Source organism: Leucopleurus acutus (assembly GCF_964270905.1).
Source record: "Leucopleurus acutus genome assembly, chromosome: 8".
In the NCBI taxonomy this organism is placed as follows: domain Eukaryota; kingdom Metazoa; phylum Chordata; class Mammalia; order Artiodactyla; family Delphinidae; genus Leucopleurus; species Leucopleurus acutus.
Window position 1 is genome coordinate 30,656,480 of NC_139151.1, and position 22,790 is coordinate 30,679,269.

Here is a 22,790-nt window from a genome sequence, read left to right on the forward strand (position 1 = left end):
TGTTTTAAGATTCATACAGAATAGTGATTAAAAACATGAATTTCAGAATTAGACAGACATGGGTTCAATTTCCAGCTCCATTTCTTATGTTTAACATATCAAGCCCTAGTTTCCTCATCCATAAAGTTAAAAAAATATAATAGTACCTAAGTCAAAGGATTGTTATGAGTACTAAATGAAACAATGCATAAAAGCACTAAGCACAGTGGCATAGAGTGTTTGATAAATGTTAGCAAATATTATTATAACTGGATTATTCAATATCAAAAGTTTGAAGATGGGGCTTCCCTGGTGGCGCAGTGGTTGACAGTCCGCCTGCCGATGCAGGGGACACGAGTTCATGCCCCAGTCTGGTAAGATCCCACATGCCGCGGAGCGGCTGCGCCCGTGAGCCATGGCCACTGAGCCTGCGCGTCCGGAGCCTGTGCTCCGCAACGGGAGAAGCCGCAACAGTGAGAGGCCCGCGTACCGCAGAAAAAAAAAAAAAAAAAAGTTTGAAGATAAATGGTGGAAACGGGACCCAAAAAGGGTGAGAAACTCAGAGACAATTCACAGGTAAAAAGGTTTAACACACTGGTCACAAATTAGCAACAGAGGTGCCAGGAGAAATAAAGATAGACTGTTTGCCTGAGTATGAGTAACGCAAAGTCTTATAAAATAGTTTAATTCTTTAAATTCCCAATATATGCTATACCTCCTTGCCAAGCAGTTCACATACAGTTCTATGATTCTTCAAAGCATCTTGAATTGTCTGGATTTGCATAGAAACTGCTGACAGTACAGATTCTTCTAGTCTATTGAATTCATCAAAACAACCCCAGGCCCCACACTTCACCAAACCAACAAATATTCGTCCCATTGACTTCACATCGATGCCCTTAAAAATAACAATAAAAATTATATTCAATAAAAATAATTAAAATCTCTAATAATAATTTAATACTTTATGTCATTTAGTGAGAAGATAATCATTTCACCCATCTATACCTCTTTAGTTCTTTTTTAAGCAGAGATTAAATAGCTACTCTTTCAAAACCTAGGATGGTTTCAAGGAGTAAACAAAATAATTCATGTGAAAGTGTTCTGAAAAGTACACAGAACTAAACAAGTATAAGATTTTGTTTCAGTTATTCTTTAAGTCAAAATACACACAATGTTTTGAAAATGGTAACTTAATAAGAATTTAAGATTTTTCCTCTACTCTAATATAAAGCTTCATTCTGTATTTAAAATTATTTCTATGTAATAGTTCTCTTTAGAAAAGTTTTTGGACTACACTATGTGCAACCTCTCTCCATTTTACTTCTCAAATAAAATCCACTTTCAAGTGATTTAAAAGAAGAGTGATTTTAAAATAGAGCATTTCATATGTAAGTATGTGAAAACTATTCCAAACATCTAAGACACTATTATAGCGTTTGATAATTATTTATTCTACCTCATCACAATTAAAAACTAAAACTTGTCTTCCAAGAAGTCCACCTAAAGCCTTTACTGATTCAGTTTTTCCAGTTCCAGCTGGTCCGTACGGATTTCCTCCAAGTCCCATCTTCATGGCTTGAGTGAGAGTTAAGTAGCACTTGTCTGTCAGTGGAGTGTAAACCAGCTTGGGAGCATTACCCTACACAAGAGAAATATAAATTTCAAATATTCATATTCTATTCAATATGTGCAAATATTATATAGTGTAGTTAAATAGCAATTCTAGTTAAAAATTTAAAAAGGCAAAAAATAGTTTAAAGTTGTTAACAGAAAAAATATACAAAAATTTTTTTAGTAATTCAAGAAACTTTCTAAAGCACAAACTGGAATTAAACTTAGTTATTTCTCAAGCATGTATTTTATTCTATCCTCAATTGACATACTGTCAGGTTTTCCAAATAGTCTCTCAAGTTCTTGATAATGTCACAAAGATATACCTCTAAGGCAGGCAAATCCAGAAACTGTATACAATTATACACTTTCCAATACAATTCAATATAATTATGTACAATAATCAGCCTATTTTGTATTTTAAAATTCATGTAAATTACTTCCTGGAATCTTACAATCTTCAAAAATCAGAACTACTTTGGAAACCTCAAAGTATAATTAATTTGAAAAACTCCTTATGAAATTAATAATCTTAACCTATCAAATAATTCTCAAAATTGCTACTAAATTTTAGCGCAAATAGAGTCCAATTCAACCTGCATTTTATAGAGTTTTTCTTTAATTTAGGTGGACAGATTTGGGTCTCAAAATACATTTCCTTTTTGAAAGAGCTAGCTGGCAACTCTCTTGACATATGCTTATTAATATAAATGTCAAATATATCCTTATGATTGACTCACTATGATGGAAGAAGGCAGAGAGGATACAGCTGGATTTTTTGAGAACACGTTACATGAGCTAGGTTATTTGCTTGAAAATTCTTTTACCTTACAAACTGAGAATATTTAACAAACGTACTTTGACATATTAACAATTGCACTAATTTTGGCCTTGTAAAAGGAGGCACAAACCAAATTGTTTCCATTGAGGTTGCCTAATATTCAATTCTCTTTAGATTAAAACTATATTTCAATCTGTATAAATAAATACTGCTCTAAGAAAAGGTACATTTAGAGAATTCAGCACAACACTGCCACTATGTTAACTTTTTTTGTATATAGAATTTTTTCCAATATAACATCTTTTTAATTATGATGAAATAGAAGACAATAACACAAAAAAATTCTTAAAAGTTACAGCTAAAATAACTCTTTCATCCAATAGCAAATTTCCTTTAAAGTAAATAATTTCTAACTGGAAAAATTAAACATTTCTGCCACAAGTCATACCTGGTACTCATAAGTATACTGAAGTTCAGAATCCACCATTTGAACGTAACATGTGTGATTGCTTTTCATATAGAATCTAACTTGTTTTTTCCAAGCCCAGTCTTCAGTTGTATGAACCTGAACTTGGTTTAACTGCTTCACCACATCAATATTATGAATAATATCAAGAATAAGTGCTTTAAGTTTAAGCTCCAGAATGCCAGATTCTGTATACAATTAAAATAATTGGGGAAAACGTTAGCCTGTGATTTATGTACTTTATGACTTTATACACACACACACACACACACACACACACATGATTTCTCAATAAATGAATTTAAATGGTAATTTCATGATACATTTGAATAGTATAGTAATATATATCATGCAAGTCAAAAGAATGTCAAATCCACCAATAAGAATTGTGTGTGTGAAAACTAAGATATTAAAATTCAATGAAACCAGGGTTCTGGTTCCTTATGCAAGGGAGTAAACACACTCAGCCTGTTTCTCCCTCTGAATGCAGGTATAAAACACGGACAACATACATTGAACTGCTGTTTAGGACTCTGAAAAAGTAAAGAGTATCAGGCAAATTGGGGAAGGGAAGAATTAGAAGTGCCACCAAACCAGTGGTAAATTTACCTTTTTTCTTTTTCTTTTTCCTCTCTTATATCCATGGGCCTGGATTCAATGCTGCCAGAAACCCATACTGGTGTAGACAGAGAGAGGTCCAGGAGAAGGCTTTTAACTCAGACTTGAAAAGCAGAAAAGGAGTCTCAGCGCTGGCAGCTGAGACCCAGAAATGCCTAAAACTCTGAAGGAAGGGAACTGTCCTCTGAAATCAGAGGAGCTATGATCCCAAGACAGTGGGACTAACTCAAATTGCTCTTTTTCTCTCTTTTCTCCCATCAACTGGTCCAAGACATGAGCACAGTCACAGAAAGTGTGAAGGAGAGTACAGTACATGAAACTCCAGCTTTCTGGCCAGAGGACCAAAAGAGGAGCCCAAGGGAACCACAAAATCACTGCTAAGACCATGGAAGGGGAGAAGATTGGGAAAATGACCCTATAAACTTTATGAACTCTTGAGCTCAGCCTGAGCTGTGCAGACCTCATCCTAAACATTAAACCAAAGACTTTGATAACTGGCCACTAGGTGGCACACATGTGGGGAAGATCTCAAGAGTGTAGCAAAGACAGAACAGACATTGGAACCACAACCCACAGAAAGCTGGCTGAAACTTGTGGCCTGAACCCAACAAGATCACTTGCTAACAGAAAAATATCAACATTATCCAGCAAATTTAAATAAGACTCAGACTCTTATAACACAATATGCAAAATGTCCAGGATACAATCCAAAATCATTCAACATGAAAAGAACCAAAAAAATCAACTCACATCAGAAAAGACAATAATAAAGGTGAAATGAAGACATTCTCAAGAGAAGGAAATCTGTAAGATTCATAGTCAGTAAATGGGCTCTAAAAGAAACACTAAAGAAAATTCTTCAAAGAAAGAAAATGACAGCAGAAGGAAACTTGGAGGTTGAAGGATGGGCAACAGAAATGGTAAGCATCTAGATAAATATAATAGACTATTCTCAGGTCCTTTAAAATACATTTGACAGTTAAAGAAAAAAATTATAATCTCATGGAGTTTTCAATGTCTATAGATATCTATAGACATTGAAAACAACATAAAAAGGGGAGGATAAAGAAACCCATATGGTGGTAAGGTTTCTACATTCCACTTAAAATAGTAAATTATTGATTCTAAGTACAATATAAAAGTATGTATATTGTAATTCCTAAAGTAACCTCCAAAATAGACACACAGATGATTGATTGACAGACAAAAGCACAATAGATAAATTAAGATAGAATACTAAAAAAATGTTCAAATAACCCAAAAGTAGGCAGAAAATGGAATATTTTCCCATACCAGTATTCCCTGGATCCTCAGAACTTGTATCAATGTTAGTATAGTGCTCTAACTTATTCACCAGTTGTGTTTCAATCTGATGAAGACTATGATCTTTGATGGCATTTTCTACATCTTCAGTGAATTTAATCTGCTCTGCCAAGCATAATATCTAATGAATAAAGAGAAAAATTATTTTTTAAAGCTGAATTTACTTAGAAATATTTTATAAATTTAAGGAAAGATACCTTTTTCCAAATTTCCAATTACATATTGGACCTCTCTACCTGAATGTCTTACTGGCACCTCATATATTAATAGAGCAATACATTTGTAGAAAAAGCATGTGTGATGCAGCCCAAGCTTACTTCTCAGAGCTCATCTTTTACTATTCTCCTATAGGCCTATTTTTGGGTCTTAGAGCCCACCAAGCTTATTATAACCTAAGTGCTTTGTACTTTCTTCCCATGACTCTCCTCATAAATGGCTTCTTTTTAACCAGTAAGATGCAAAGATAACAGAGTATGATGCATTCTATTTAATAAAAAGAGTAATCTTCTAGCATTCCAAAATAATCTCTCAGTATACTACTGAAGTCTACAATTTCAAAACACCAATTTTATCCTAAATTAAAGTCTGTCTTAATCTTTCAGTCTAATACCCATAAACAGAAACTAAATACAGATCAACTTCATGTTTACATAAAATATGAAATATTAATGCCATTTGAGAGGATTTCTATAATATTATCAATATAGCAAGGTTACTGATAAAGCAAATGATACATTTAAACACCAGATTTTGTAAACTTGTATTAAAATACTTTGATACAGTTCTTAGATGAACAAGGAAAACCAATAACCTCCTTTAAACTAAAGACATGATCCATCATTGTATAAAAACACTAAACCTACTGACCAATTAACTACTGAACAGATTGTTTTTTTCTTATATATACCTTTTAGCATCCAGAAAATATCATCAAATGCCTCTATTTATCAGATTAATCCATTATCTATATATAATTTTAATACTTAATATAGCAGGCTAAGCTGCTGTTTGCTCTTAGAACATTGTACAAATACCACATTAAGTTCTTTAACAAAAGAGAAAGCCAATTAGTAACTTTGCAGGGCGAAGTCACCTCTCATACTTTGTAGTACAAAACTCACCAGCTTCTTTAATCAAGTATATGGTGAAGTGTTTAAACAGATCCAAATCTGCTTTGTGAGAAAAGACTTCGCTTTTTAATTTTCATATGAAAATCTTCACTTGCCACCTTGAAACTAATAGTCATATATATGGATTTCCATTCAGGCAATACTACTGAATTTCTGTATTATAAATAAATTTTAATAATAATGCACATCGATATCTCAATTTTTAACAGTCTGCTATACGATTTCTATGAGAGGCTAACAGAAATGATGCTCAAGATACAGTCTTACCTAATTCTCGTGTCACATTACCATTAAGATACCTGGACAAACACTAACATTGTCTAAAATGTAACGGTCGTTAAGGGTGCTCTGCAAACATTATATAATTTAACCTTCAAAATGAGTTGCCGTGGAGGTATTATTATACCCTCTTAACTAAGTGTCAAAAGGAATCACTCAAAGTATAACTGGAAAAGGTAGGATTTGAACCAAGGTCTGTCAGATTTTTTCTACTTTATCATGCTGCCTCCTTCCCAGACCAGAAAGTGCTTTCTCTACATTATTTCAGGTCCTTACAAAGATGTCTTTAGAGAACTGAATTAATAGTACACAGTAACCTGTACCAGACATTCATGTAACCAGTTATACTATTCAATCCCCTTATATAAATGCTCTTGAGATAATTTTTTCTTAACATTAACTGCTAATAAACTAGAATTCTTTGTTTTGATAGATTATGAACTGTATACATGTTTAGTAGTTCATATTTTTACTTGACTGCTCAGAGCCCAGAACTAAGTTTCAGGCTCAAATCCAGCAACATTCTTTAGCCTGTAGCTCCCAGTATATCTCCTGATATAACTGTCATTTACTCAATCTAATTATTATGCAATTCTTACTTTTGTATATTTTTTAATATTGTGTCTTTTACTCTAAGTCAATTTAAATCCTACCTGGAAGTTGACAGAGTACTAGGAAACATTTCCAGAGATAATAAAGCATTTTAACTCTGACTTTCAATGGCATTATTATTCATCAATGACTACTTTTATTTTTCTCTAAGAACAAGAGTTTTTAAACATATTTTAGTTTGACTTAAACAGCTAAAAGATACAAAATGATATGAGTGATAAAATGGCTAAGAATCCAGAATGTTCCAAGTTTCCTATTTAATTTCTCATGCTTTAAAAGAACCAACATAAAACCCTGTTCCAATAGCTACTAAATGTTTTAATCTGAAAAGCAAAAAATAGTTAGGTAGATTTTCCTGTGAGAAATCATAGAACATCTCAATGCCTGCCTTTCATAGTCCCTAAGAACTAAAGTTCCTGATGTCTTACCTCTGTAGTGTTAGTCTCAACCAGCAATAAAACTAATCCTGAACAAGGCAGGATATCTAACCCAAGTCTTAGTGCTACACTTTAATAAGGCCCAGAACAAGTTTTGTAAGACACATATCTAGCATCCAGTGTTTCAGGAATGAGCTCCTATGAACACTGACCTGTAGCAATCTCTATAACAACCATGAAACCTAGTGCTCTTCTTCCCTGCCAAAGTTCTAGTTAAGTACTGTGATTATGTTTCAGACCAACACTAACACTACTAAATTCCCACCAGCTCCAACCTCCTAGATGAGTCCATGGGAAGGGTGGGAGACAATGTTAGAGATCCTGTGCCTCTCCATCAATGATGGACTAATCATCTGGAACCAGGAAACTAATACATGACTAATTCTGCCTCCCAGTTCCACTCCCCAATGGCCTGGGTAGCTTAGATCTCAGCAGGCCTTCTGCTTGTAAGCATCTGAATTATGGCAAACTAATGGAGCTAGAAGAGAATTTCACTATTGTGCTGCTCCTCCCTCACATTTAACAGCTGAGGGACTGAGACTCAGATATTAAGCAATTAGTCAATGTTAATTGTTAGATAAAGAGAAAACAAAGATCCCAGTTGTCTAAGCCTCCTGACCTCTAGGTCAGGGATCTTCCAATGACACCATGCCTACCTGTACTCTAGACATAAGCCCCCTTACCTGTGAAGGGAAAAAGGATGGGTCAATTGCACCTTGAGAACTTCGTCCAGCAGTAACACATTCCGTCAACAACTCTTTCAAAGTTTGCTTCATTTCCAAGGCTAAATCATTTAACCAAGTCTGAAAATAAAATTAGAAAATATATTATTTCTTATTACACAAGTCATAAAACAAAAACACAAGCTAATGACTCTATTCTTTTATTTCAGGAGGAAGGTTATAATTTCTTATTGACTCTCACACTCCCAAAATGTGTTGTATGGTATATAATTTTTTATTAATAAATGATTTAAATGAAGAAAACTATTTTTTCACCTCTTGGGATAATGTTAAGTGTGAAAACTCAAAAATTTGTAGTTAGTTATCACTATCACCATCTATACAAACCAAAAAAACATGAACATTTAAAAACTAACCCATTCATTTCATCATTATGATAAATCAAACTAGATAGCTGGGCCAATAAATTAGAGTCACAATGACTAGGTAAGTCCCCTGGCTCACACTATCCTGATGATCTTATATTCAGAAAGCTGTAACCATAGGAAGGGATTGCTTCATTAAGGTGAACCATATTATTTAAGGAGTTAAGATCCCTCTTCAAACAAAACTAATTCTGTTTCAAGGTCAAAACAATACATTTTTCACTCATTTGATTATAGATAAAATAACAAAAGTTTAAACTAAAGTTAAAATAATAATGATGATTAATAAAAATAGCATGAATATTTAAGGATCACTACTTAACTTTTAAAAACTGTATCATTTGCAATAAAATATAAGAGCAAAAACTACAATCTTAAATAGTTTTTCATCATTACCTTTTTTAAGTTCTAGCTTTTTACTGTTTATCTTTAGAGCACTTTCCAGTATTAAAAACAGCACAAACTTTTGCCCAGTTCAAAAGCCACTGCAGCTAAAGAGTAAGAAGCTCTCAGTGCACGGCAGCAGACACCTACTCTGCTAATCATCACAAGAGCTCCCGGAGCGCTGCACTACACCCAGCTGCTAAAAGCTCTTTCTCTCTCTGTTCATCCAGTCCTAATAAAATCACAAGAAAGGAAAACAACAGCAAAAACAACAAATCTCTTTTCCAAATATGGGAGCTACTTAACAAACCTTCTATCCTTTCAACCACTTGATTTATATACTCAACATCCAATAAAATGTTGAGGCCTAACCAGGAATGGACTTTTTACTAAACTGTAGATACATGCATGATAAGGCATGGCCCTGACTTGCAGTTGAAAGATACCTTTAGAACTTAAAAATTACAATTCAATGTGTTACATCCTATTGCTGTTGGCTTTAGCTGTATAACTGTAATAGGCTTTTGACAGTTCACTTCTAGTCCTGCAGAACCAATTAATCAATAGTTGTACTATAAATGCACTAGTTTCAAGTTTACTTGTTCATTTAAATCATCTCATACAACTCAGATTTTAAAGAAAAAAAAAAAGAACAAAGACTTATTGAGCAGTTATGTTCCAAACACTATAGTGTACCTAAAGCCAAGTATCTCATTTAATTTTCAACAGAAAGTCTTTGCTAGTAGGCCTCCCATTTTACAGTTAAGAAAACTGAGACTCTAAATTATATAGCTGATAAGTTGTGGAGCTACAATTAATATCCAAGTCTTCTTGACTCCAAAGCAAAAGTTGTTTTCAAAATTACATGCTGCCTTCCAAAGACTAAAAATACATACTCTCTTTAATATCAAATCATTCTGAACCTAACAAAATAAATTAGTTTTTAAGATATAAGTTTCCAAAAGGCCTAAATTAACCAACTTACTCTACAAATTGACTGAATTAATTTTGATACAAAGTTCATATCGTTAATTCTTTATACTTTCACACTTGAAAAAGAATTACTTACCTCTACGTTATTTGACAGAAGAACTTTGTTTTTAAAAGGTACAACTTCTCCCTCTAAAGATTTCATTGCAGTTATATGTTTTGATTCCTCATCAAAGCACACACTGTTAATGCCTACATTACAAAAGCAACAATTTATATGCAAAAGTTTCATTAAAGACATAATTATTAGACAGTATATATGATTACCACATAATACATAAAGTATACTTCATAATATAGAATATATTTGAATTATATTAATTCAGTTATATAATGAAATAGAACAGCTTTTCATAATCCAAAACTGGAAACAACCGAATGCCCACCAGATGAATAGAGAAACTGTGGTATATTTGAACAATTGACTATTCTAAGCAATAAAAAGGAATAAAATATAGTTTTAGGTATCTTGAAACCATTATGATGAGTGAAAAAAAACAGGCACAAATGAGTGCATAAGAATACGTACCAATGATTCCACTTACATTATATGAGACAAAAAGATAATAGGGAAGGGGGAGAGCAAACAAGATTTCCCTTCCCCAAAATTTGCACTCACTTTATAGTATATAAAAAAACACATTACCTAATTTTGATCTTTAGAAAAACCCTGTAAGTTATTATTTACAATTTAAAGAAAGAAACTAGATTTCAGAGAGGTAAATTAATAACTAATAAATAGCAGAGGTAGAGCTCGAAAGCAAGCTTTCTGATTCCAAGAGCTCTTTCTACTATCTTCCACAGGCAAAATCACAGTTACAGATATAAGCACTCTAACGCTTCAGATATACAGTGGTTAATAAATACTTCTGTAAAGCACCAGAGAGTAAATATCTTAGGTTTTTACAGGTCATAAGGTCTCGGTGTCAATTACTCAACTCTGCTTGTAGCACAAAAGCAGCTATAGACAATAATGGACATGGCTGTATTCCTTCCAACAAAACCTTATTGAAAAAAAAAAAAAAAACAGAGAGCTACTCAGATTTGGCCTGTGGGCCTACAGTTTGCTAATCCCTGACTGCAAGTGAAGATGATGAAAATTTTTTACTTCTTAAAGTTAATTTGAAAAATACAGCTCTTTTCCAACAAATAATATTTCAAGAAAATAATAATCATCGTGTTTGTAGCAAACCAATTCTGAATGCAATTACCCAACTAAAATGATTCAACAACATCGAAGCATATGGCACTATTACTCTACACTTTTTACCAGGTAATCTCACCTCTTCCTATAGCCTAATTATCATCTATACACAGATGACTCCCAATTTTACATCTCCATCCCACGTATCTCTGCTAACAATAATTGCCTACTGAGTATCTCCACTGGGACATCACTCAAGAGACCTTAAACTCAATAATGAATGGACATGTTCTCCTTCACTTCAGACCTCTGCACATCCTATTCCCTCTGTTTCCCCATTTTTCCTCTAGCTAAGACCTATATTTTCTTCAGATCTCACATGAGATGTCATCTTTACATACCCAAAACTGAGCTAAATGTCTTCACAGATGCAGCTATAACACCACATACTTATGTCGACCATAGAAATTGTCGTATATTATATTTGTCAACTTACTAACTTGCCTCGTCCACTAAACTAGAGTTCTTTGAGTGTATGACCTGTATTTTATTCAACAGTCTGCCTAAGAGCCTAACATAATGCCTGGCAGATAACTGAAACTCAATAAATATCTGTTGAATAAATGTTCAATCTTACCAGCAAACAGTTTCTTAAGGTGAGACTGAATCACTGATGAGTTAGTAGACTGGCCCAGTATTTCTAATAAGTCATCATCACCAATAAAGTAAAATCTTGGGAATGCTGAGCGTTTTTCCTAAAAAAAAAAAAAAAAAAAAAGAATAATCTCTTTTCAAATAATTAAGATATTAAAGTACTTTATAATTTATTATATAAGATTGTTTTTAAAAACATGCCTCCAATAATTCATTTAATGATTTCTGACATCTTTGAAGCTGATCAAGTATCGTTAGTAGAGAATTTCTGATTCCTGCATGAGTAGTTAACGTTGTGACTCTATTATCTTTCTTGATGTCAGTCATTATTGATCTGCAGAAGAAAAAAGTTATTTTCACATCTATTTTAACAGTTTTTGGCTGAAACAGGGATGTGGAGACTTTTTTTTTGCTTGCTTAAAACAAACTAGTAACATCAGTATAACAGCAATACATTATTATACTTCTAATAAATAATCCTCAAAGTTAATAATACTCCATTACCATTTTTAACCTCCATTATTGCACATTCTCTTATTTCATTCACTCACTAAACAAATATTAAGCCTTACCTCATAGAGATAATGGCCCAGTGACAGAGAAAGATATTAAATAATTTCTCCAAATATTCAAATAAAATTATGATAAATGCTAAGAAAAAAAAGCACAAAGGACTGTTTTGTACTAAGAAAGAATTAGTAAAAGGCTAATGCGGAAATCCCTAACCTATGACTTATTTGAGGAAGTAATTTAAGCTGAGATTTGAATGATAATGAAAAAGAAAAAGGCAAAGAATAGGAGGGAAACAGTTTCTGGCAAAGACCCTGAGAAAGAGCGCGGTATGTTAGAGAAACTAAAGGCTAGAGTCACTAAAGTAAAAAAAAAAAAAAAAAAGAGAGAGAGAGAGAGAGCGCAGCACAAGAAAAAGCTAGAGAAATGGACAAGGAGCAGATCCTTAGATCTGCTTTATCCTCAGAGCAATAGAAAGTCATTTTAAAGTTTTACTTAATGGAATAAAGGAAAGAAGTAATGTGGACTTCATTTTTAAAAGATTACTCTGGCTGTTGTGTGAAAAACTTACTGGAGAAGACAAGAATAAGAATTAGTCAAAAGATTAGCCAGTAGTACAAGTGAGTGACAACAAAAATACTTCAGAATAACATCAAAGAAGTAGAGATATAAAAGATATAATAAAATCGATTAGTAGGTTAGAATCAACAAAATTTGGTAACAAATGGATTTGGAAATGGAGGAAGAGGTCAAAGATATCCATTATGCTTCTGCCTTGAGCAGTTAGGTGGTACCATTTATCGGGAAGAAACCAGAGAGAAAAGAAAAGGGACTGTAGGAAAGGGACTGGGGGTAAATTCATGAATTTAGTTTTGACATGTTGAGGATATTTAATACATTTGGAGCTCAGAAAAGAAATATGAGCTCAATAAATAAGTTGAGGAGACCTCAGCAAATAGATGAGAATTGATTCTGAGAGTGGTTAAGATCATTAAGGAGAGAACATAGAGTGAGAAAACCTAAAGCTGAAAGGTGGAGAATGTCTACATCTAAATGTTTAGAAAGGGCTGAGGACTAGGAATCAGGAGTGGAACCAGAGAAATGGGCAGAAAACCAAAAAGGACAGGATCACAGAAGCCAAAAGAACAGACTTTCTAAGAAAGAAGAAATTTTCAACTCTATTAGATACTAGTCAGAGATAAAGTAAAATGAAAAATAAAAAATGCCCATCAGATTTACAATGGGAAAGTAATTGGTAACTTTAAGAAATACTAGGTATATATTAGTAATATTATTATTACTATTATACTATAGAAATATTATTAACATAGGTAGAGTGGTAAAGATAGAAACCAGATCAAAATGATTCAAGTATATAACTGAATGAGAGAAACTCACTTCTCAGAAGGATCCAGTAGGAAAAAAGTTGAAGACACAGATGACGCTAATAATGTAAAAGTAATTAGCTTGTATTAAGTACCTCACCATATGAATAAAAACCAGCATATGTGTCTTTGTCTTATGTAGTTGTACTGACCTAAAATCTTCATCAAGTCTGTTGAAGCGCATCTGTTCCTTTGGCAATGCTCCACGGCCAAAAATGGGTTCCAAATATACCCACTTTCTCTGAATGTGGTTTAAATTCTGTAGGTACTCATCTAACTCTGCAAGTTTTCTTTCCCAAATTGACACTTTATCTTCAAATCCTTTATAATAAGGAGAATCCTTTAAGGACTGAAGAAGGCACCTATTATCTCCAACTTGATTTACTATATCCTTCCAGTCTTTAATCAGCTTGATAGTTCGACTTTGGCTGTCTTCATAATCAACCAATGTAAATACTGCTCCAACTCCCCAAAGATCAAGTTCTCGTAAAGCTTCTCTGATTGTAACTTCACCTTGTGCACGACTATTTAAATCCTATTTAACACAAAATATTCATATTTATTACTTCAACATTATCATATAAATAAGTTATATCTATTTTATAAGAAGATATATTTTTATTTGACTTTGCACCATAAAGAAAAAAAAAAATTTTAAGTGGATTATTTTCATAAATCCAAGAGAATTACTGGCAAATGTATTAAGGGATATCAGATATCTAGTTCACATGGTCAAATATATACAGAGTTCTGCCTTATGCTTTTTACTTCTAAAAAAAACCCCAAAATTTAAGCATCCACTGCAAACCACAAAAATATTTAAAATTTTGCAGAACTCAGCCATTTTATTGTAATTTAACTGTAAGTTCCAATACATCTAAAATGATTAGCAACCATCTAGAATTACCTCCTACAGCAGTCATGCTTTATAACCTTATGATTATCTACATATGCTCCAGGATTATCAGCAAAGATGAAAGTATACATATTAGATAATATATTAGAAAATAAAACAATTTGACATCAAAAGTCCTTTTATTTTTTTACATTAAATGGGCAGAACACAAAATAGAAAGTCTGCTACTTATGATATAATTGTACAAGTTTTACTTTCACCTGAGACCTATGCTAAAACTGATTAGCAAATTGGTTCCTTGTTTAGTTCTCTGTATTTTTGTACCCCTTAGCTTCTATTTATAATATACCCTATGATTTTAAATGTATTTTATAAAATGCTTTGTACTTGTTTGCTTTTTGATTAAAGCTGACTTCCTTCTTAAAGTAAGACATATTTTATTTCAGATTTTTTCTCTCAAAGAAGGGGTTTATATTGTTTCTATAACCCCATCGATAGATTCAGATGTATTACTAATGAAAGAATAATGGAAAAATGGAACACTGTCACTATTTTAAGGGAAGAAAGAAATTTAACTTGCTGCTTTATTTAAATAAAAAATAAAGCAATATGTCAACAAAGGTCAGATCTATGAGATATTTATAAAAGTGATTCTTACTTTAAGGTCTGAAGCTTTGGCAACAATTGTATCAGCTACTCTAAGCAGATCACCAAACAGTAATTTATCTAGACTAGTCCCCCGAGGAAGGCCAAGTAGACGAAAAAGGTCAAGCCAGTGATCTGGAGAAAGATGCTCCCCTCTCACATATTTCAAGATAGGGACTGCGATCTGTTTAAAAAGAAGACAAGAAGACTTATGTATGTATATATACAAGCAAAATGTAAATTATTATTTGATTTTATTATAATTATCTATAAGATTTTTAATTACTGTATTATCTTATTTAACAATCTTAAATCAAATTCTTAAAAAGAATTGTATAAAACTTTTTATTAAACATTGCTGTGGATACATGCAAATTTCCCTTGGTAGCTTGATATATTTTAAAACATGACCTAAAATATTTCTATTTTTATAAATTTAGGAAATGACCTACATCCTAAATATGCTAAATGACCCATATCCTAATTGCTAAGTTATAAATACTCCACTATATAACTTTAACCATAAATTTCTTAGTTATAACTTTCAAACTGAAGCAGAAATATCAGTAACTTCTATGGTTTACTCTATACTTTCTATTTTTTTCATGTAATGGAATCATTAAAAATATATAAACTAAAATTACAGTTCAGTCACTACATAATAAAATGATACATGAAAGCTCCAAACACCATTTTTAAATAGTAAGATAAGTAAAACTATCTTACTTTATATTTGTCAACCTCTGATTGTAATTTCACTGTCATTACTGAATGTTCTTCAACCTTTCTTAATCTGTCATGCCAATTCATCAAAAATTCCTCAAACAGATATGTCTTAGTCCTGTAAAATACCAGAAACATACCTTAAATTTTACATCCCAAAAAATACCACAAAACTATCAGAATCTAAATACTATTTATGAATCAAACCTAAAAGTAATCCAATCTTCATTGGCCATTTCTTGAAATCCTTGCTGAAACTCTTCATAAAGGGCCCAAATTTGTGCACAGCTCTCAATGTCCTTAGAGATGCTATATGCCAAGGAGAAGTTGGGCTCTTGTAGGCCAAAATGATGGCAATCATCACTATAGAAACAAGTAGCAAATATCATTAATTTTTTAAAAAGAAAAACTGTTAAATATCAATAAGTTTAACTAATTAATATTTAACTGCATTCCCTGTGTGTGTTTGTGTGCATGTATCTGACAGCAGAGGTAGACAGTGGGAGGCTATGTCTACTTTACATAAGAATTTTACTTAACTACTTAGGAACGAGCTCTTCCAAATTCATTAATATGCATTTTTTCCAAAGGAGTCAAAGTAAAATTGGTAATATATATAAATATATTTTATGTATATATGTCATATATATAAATATTCAGAATTGCACAAATTTATGGATTAATCTGAGAACAGATTAAAGAATATCCATTAATATTCTTCTAGGTTGAAAGAATTAGCTTCTAGAACATAAGATATTCTTCATCTAATTAATGTAATGTCACTTAATAAACGTGGTACTAAAACCTCCACTCACCTATGAAGCCAATTAATTTATGGATGCATTTACCTAAATGGACCAAACCTAAAACAATTATTAAACTTAATATTTGTATTATTATAACATAAAACAACAAATATTTTTCTTTGAAGTCTCATCATTTTGCTAGGTTCATTTTTTTTCCAGAAGCTCTAAAAGTAATTGTCCATTAATTTTATATATTCCATTTTTAAGTACAATGAGATCACATAAAGCAATATTCCAACTCCCTAATTTAACTTTTAAGTAAATTTAATTTTCTATTATTATTATTATTTAATTCGCTATTATAACTTCTATTATTTCTATTCCTAAGCCTAACCAGAAATCTGCTTTTCTCTTAAAATCCTAATATAATTCAACAACTCCTAAGAAAGCAGTAGCATGAGCACTTAATACTGGTATTTTTAAAACTGCTGAAGTTTATAAGGAAAGACATTAAGATAATAAATATAAGAACATTACTAGCTTAATATATAAATACAAAACTCTCTTTTCCAAAATGTGTACTACCAGTTTTAAAGAATAAACATACACCAGCTTTTTTCTTATGACTTCAAGATCATCAAACTCAATTTTTTTCTCTTTTATTGACTTGGCACTTTTATCAAGAGTATTTTGCTGGCCAGTTTCAATAACATCATCACCAGGCTTTAGTTGGTCCCAACGAGCTTTAAATTTTTCCAGTTCTTGATAATAGATCTGAAGACGTGATTTCACATTTCCTTTCATCACTTCAATCTATAAGGCAATAGAGTTTACATAATTTAATTCAAAGTAAAATCTTACTTTATATTCACATTTTTATTTCCAACATTTCAATTTAAAGGTCAAAAAATATCAGTATCAGCTTTTCAAAGATTATTCTTTACTACTGATTTCAAGTACACTAAAATAACTCAAAAATAAATTAGACCATAAATTTACAAAAACAAGAGATATACTGCAAACATCATCATTACAAAATCATTCATGTGATTAACAGCATCCATCATAACTATCAACAAAATCAATGTGATAAAAAAAATTTGATCAATGACCTCCAGTTGTTCTACCTGATTATACAGCTGTTTAATAAAGGAGGGCATTTCCCAGTCTCACATGCAGCTAACAGCCATAAGACTAAGTGCTGGTCAATAGGATATGAGTGCAATAGATGTGTACAACTTCCAGATTATACCCTTAAAAGATACCATACACAGTAGGTAAATAAATTTATTCATAAGAAAGACTGAAAATAATGTCACATACATTCCTGGTACAATAGGAAACAAAGATAAACTATATGACATGAACATCATTTATACAAAGTGTTTTACTGTATGGAAGTACTGAGGGAGGTCAATTTCATCAGCAATATATTGCGTTGGCCAAAAAGTTTCTTCAGGTTTTTCCATAAGATGTCACAGAAAACCTGAGCTTATAAATTCTTACAAACCTGACCTATAACGGAATAAAGATAAGCAAGAAATCTTAAATGAGAAAAAAAAACTGTTTCCATTTTAACAAAATGACCAAAATGTTCTTACCTGATCTTTAATCATAAGTTGGTGACTTTCCATCATCAACTCAAATTTATCCCACTTAGTTTTCAGATTACTAATTGTTTCTAAACCTCCACCTGCCACAGTCCGTAAAAGTCTGTTTTTATCTTCAGCTTCTTGAAATAAGGGCAAAATCTAAAGGTTAAAAAATGACATGTGAAAACCAACATATTTTATCAAATTTATTAAGATTCCATTTATTTAAAATTGTTTCATGATTTGCTTTTTAAATCAAGATTTTTGCTTTTACATAATTTGTTTTGTTTTTTTCTGTTTTTTTTTAAGAAGATGTTGGGGGTAGGAGTTTATTAACTTATTTATTTATTTTTGCTGTGTTGGGTCTTCGTTTCTCTGCCAGGGCTTTCTCAGGTTGTGGCAAGCGGGGGCCACTCTTCATCACGCTGCGCAGGCCTCTCACTATTGCAGCCTCTCTTGTTGTGGAGCACAGGCTCCAGACACGCAGGCTCAGTAGTTGTGGCTCACGGGCCTAGTTGCTCTGTGGCATGTGGGATCCTCAAAGACCAGGGCTCGAACCCGTGTCCCCTGTATTAGCAGGCAGATTCTCAACCACTGCGCGACCAGGGAAGCCCAATTTGTTTTGTTTTGTTTTTCTTTTTCTTTTGGTTATTTAGTAACATATTGTCTAGTCTCCATGTGTTTGTGTTTTTTACGTTTCTTTCCCTGTAATTCATTTCTAATCTCATAGCGTTGTGGTCAGAAAAGATGCTTGATATGATTTCAATTTTCTTAAATTAACTGAGGCTTGATTTGTGACCCAAGATGTGATCTATCCTGGAGAATGTCCGTGCGCACTTGAGAAGAAATTGTAAATCTGCTGTTTTAGGATGGAATGTCCTATAAATATCGATTAAATCTCTCTGGTCTACTGTGTCATTTAAAGCTTCTGTTTCCTTATTTATTTTCACTTTGGATGATCTGTCCATTGGTGTAAGCGAGGTGTTAAAGTCCCCCACTATTATTGCATTACTGTCGATTTCCTCTTTTATAGCTGTTAGCAGTTGCCTTATGTATTGAGGTGCTCCTATGTTGGGTGCATATATATTTATAATTGTTATATCTTCTTCTTGGATTGATCCCTTGATCATTATGTAGTGTCCTTCCTTGTCTCTTGTAACATTCTTTAGTTTAAAGTCTGTTTTATCTGATATGAGTATTGCTACTCCAGCTTTCTTTTGATTACCATTTGCATGGAGTATCTTTTTCCATCCCCTCACTTTTAGTCTGTATGTGTCCATAAGTCTGAAGTGGATCTCTTGTAGACAGCATATATATGGGTCTTGTTTTTGTATCCATTCAGCAAGCCTGTGTCTTTTGGTTGGAGCATCTAATCCATTCACGTTTAAGGTAATTATTGACATGTATCTTCCTATGACTATTTTCTTAATTGTTTTGGGTTTGTTCTTGTAGGTCCTTTTCTTCTCTTGTGTTTCCCACTTAGAGAATTTCCTTTAGCACTTGTTGTAGAGCTGGTCTGGTGGTGCTGAATTCTCTTAGCTTTTGCTTGTCTGTAAAGCTTTTGATTTCTCCATCTAATCTGAATGAGATCCTTGCCGGGTAGAGGAATCTTGGTTGTAGGTTCTTCCCTTTCATCACTTTATCATGCCACTCCCTTCTGGCTTGTAGAGTTTCTGCTGAGAAATCAGCTATTAACCTTATGGGAGTTCCCTTGTATGTTATTTGTCGTTTTTCCCTTGCTGCTTTCAATAATTTTTCTTTGTCTTTAATTTTTGCCAATTTGATTACTGTGTGCCTTGGCGTGTTTCTCCTTGGGTTTATCCTGTATGGGACTCTCTGTGCTTCCTGGACTTGGGTGGCTATTTCCTTTCCCATGTTAGGGAATTTTTCGACTATAATCTCTTCAAATATTTTCTCGGCTCCTTTCTCCCTCTCTTCTCCTTCTGGGACCCGTATAATGCGAATGTTGTTGCATTTAATGTTGTCCCAGAGGTCTCTTAGGCTGTCTTCATTTCTTTTCATTCTTTTTTCTTTATTCTGTTCTGCGGCAATGAATTCCACCATTCTGCCTTCCAGGTCACTTATCCATCCTTATGCCTCAGTTATTCTGCTATTGATTCCTTCTAGGGTAGTTTTCACTTTGGTTATTGTATTGTTCATCTCTGTTTGTTTGTTCTCTAATTCTTCTAGGTCTTTGTTAAACATTTCTTGCATCTTCTCGACCTTTGCCTCCATTTTTTTTCCAAGGTCCTGGATCATCTTCACTATCATTATTCTGAATTCTTTTTCTGGAAGGTTTCCTATCTCTACTTCATTTAGTTGTTTTTCTGGGGTTTTATCTTATTCCTTCATCTGGTACATAGCCCTCTGACTTTTCATCTTGCCTATCTTTCTGTGAATGTGTTTTTTGTTCCACAGGCTGCAGGATTGTAGTTCTTCTTGCTTCTGCTCTCTGCTCTCTGGTGTATGAGGCTATCTAAGAGGCTTGTGCAAGTTTCCTGATGGAAGGGACTGTACATAATTTGTTATATCCTGGATATAAAGTTTCTAACGTTTATTATTATATGCAAACTCAACTAAGACACTTAAACATCAAAAGTTAAAAAGGATAATAAAAGTGGTAATGTGAAACTTAATTAAATCATGAATATAGGAAGACAATACTATAGCTGTTCAAAGTGAAGTTCTTATTATAAAAGTTCCATTCATAAGAAAATGCTAAAGAGGCTTCTAAAATTAGTGACTATCTAAAAGCATAGATTGACTAAATTATCCTACTTAACAGAGAAGGGTAAGTCATGAAAAAAAAGGTACTTAAGAAAGGGAAAACTGAAGAATCAGAACCAAGCTCCTGTATTCAGCTTCTACCTGAAATGCCCTGAGCTGTGTATAATGAGCAGTCTGTTACACAGTCTAGGTGTAGGTCAGTAAGTGCTAAACTACTCAAATTGCTTCTAGACCTTTTAAAGCACCATAAAAGAACAGTGTCCTATAATTTATACCTGTGCTTTTACTACTCAACAAAGCAATAAAATCCACTGAAAGTATTTTAAAATCACTGTGCATATATAATAGGCAAAAAAAAAAAATTAAAACATATCTCAATGACCAGCTTGCAATTTCTGGGCAGGATCAGTTTCACCTGAGAAACAGAAAAACAATGGACCAAGAATCCATGTTGTACTAGGAAAATCAGTGAGAGAAAAAATAGAGCAGGATTCTAATTTCCTGTATGTGAACAGAACTTAGCCTGTGAAGACATTAAAACAGTTTTCAAGTCCACCTGCATGCATTCCTACTTCTTCAAATCCACACGCCAACAGAGAGACATACCAAAACACAATTCTGTAACATCTTGCTGCTTAAAACCCAGCAACGACTCCTCAGTGCCCACAAAATCAAACCTAGGATCCTTAATGTGACTCACATGACCTAGATTCTGCCTAGGTCTTTATACTGTCTCGTGCCACTTCCTGCCTCACATGTTGTTCCCAACATACATCTATTTCTCATAGTTTTTGTGATGACACACTTTCATCCCACTTCATTATCAATCTCCTTAGCTGCCTCCATCTATGCTTGAAGTCTAAATTTCGGAAAGCTCAAAGCTGATCCTATAACCTCTACAGTTTGTTATCAACCAGATGATCTAGTTCAATCCTATGGCTTTAAACATCATGAATATTAAGATGATTTCCAAATTTATATCTCTAGTCTTCAACTTTACTCTAACTTCCTTATTCCTTATTCTACCTGACATCTCAATCCCCACCACTTCCAATCTCCAAACAACTCCCCTCTCTAGTCATCCTCATCTCAGTAAATGGTACCATTAGCTTTCCAGCTGCTCAAGCCAAAAACCTAGGAGACATGTTTATTGCTTTTTTTCTAAGCTCCGTCTACTTCTAATACATCAGAAGACCTTGGTGCTAACTCTAAAGTGCATCATCAATTTCTCCGGTTCTTTCCATCTCCTCTGCTACTCCATGGTACAAGCTTCCATCACCTCTTGTATACCAGTTGCAATATCCTACTAACTGGACTCTCTGCTACTATTGTCTCCCTCCAATCCATTCTTTACAGAGCAGCCAGAGTAATCACTTCAAAATGTAAACCAGACTGTATCCCTTCCCTGCTTAAATCCCTGTAAGGACTTTCTATTACTTTTAGGAAAAAAACCCCAAATCCTTATGATTGTTTAAAAGTACCTTCATAATCTGGCCCTTGCCTACCTCTCCAATTTCACCTCAAACCATTTTTTCCTTGAATAATATGGCTTTCTTGATACATAAGTTTCTTGACAATATTTTCACCTATCTTCCTTAAGCATACCAAACTCCTTCTCTACCTTAAGATCTTTGTATTTGTTGTTCTATCTGCCCCCTAAATCGCGGAATGGTTGCCTCCTTAAGTTTTTCAGGTCTCAGTGCAGATAGATGTCATCTATCTGATAAGGTATCCACAACTGCCCACTCTAAGAAACATCCCCCAGATTATCATGCACTGCTCTAGCTCCTCTTGCTCCTCTCTTTTCTCTGTCCTGTCTCTGTCTCTCCCTCTCTCTCTCTCTGACACACACACACACAAACACACACACACACGAATGCAAATTTCATGAGAATAGAGCATGTTCATAGCTGTAACCACAACTCCTAGCACAATGCCTAGAATATATCAGGTGATCTATAAGTATCTGTCAAATAAATAAATGAATGAACGCCTCTGCTAAATCAAGCTAACTGCCACAGCTCATAATGCTATTCCTTCTTTAGTTATTTCCTTCTACTAGACAAGTACATTATTTTATTTGCCTT

The 22,790-nt window shown here is 33.4% G+C and overlaps 1 protein-coding gene across 1 annotated transcript in view; it reads right to left on the minus strand.

Moving 5' to 3' along the window:
• Nucleotides 1-397: 397 nt before the first annotated feature.
• DYNC2H1 (dynein cytoplasmic 2 heavy chain 1) overlaps nt 398-22,790 on the minus strand; it is a 71,036-nt gene continuing 48,643 nt past the window's right edge. The window contains exons 21-34 of the mRNA XM_082843969.1: nt 17,986-18,135; nt 16,992-17,197; nt 15,846-16,001; nt 15,642-15,756; nt 14,929-15,099; nt 13,567-13,949; nt 11,721-11,853; nt 11,503-11,620; nt 9,801-9,913; nt 7,923-8,042; nt 4,752-4,902; nt 2,823-3,028; nt 1,439-1,621; nt 398-877 (exon numbers count right to left, since the gene is read on the minus strand). Of these exons, the coding sequence (XP_082700095.1) occupies nt 689-877; nt 1,439-1,621; nt 2,823-3,028; nt 4,752-4,902; nt 7,923-8,042; nt 9,801-9,913; nt 11,503-11,620; nt 11,721-11,853; nt 13,567-13,949; nt 14,929-15,099; nt 15,642-15,756; nt 15,846-16,001; nt 16,992-17,197; nt 17,986-18,135 (2,394 nt within the window). The 3' untranslated portion in view covers nt 398-688. The remainder of the gene's footprint in view (nt 878-1,438; nt 1,622-2,822; nt 3,029-4,751; nt 4,903-7,922; nt 8,043-9,800; nt 9,914-11,502; nt 11,621-11,720; nt 11,854-13,566; nt 13,950-14,928; nt 15,100-15,641; nt 15,757-15,845; nt 16,002-16,991; nt 17,198-17,985; nt 18,136-22,790) is intronic.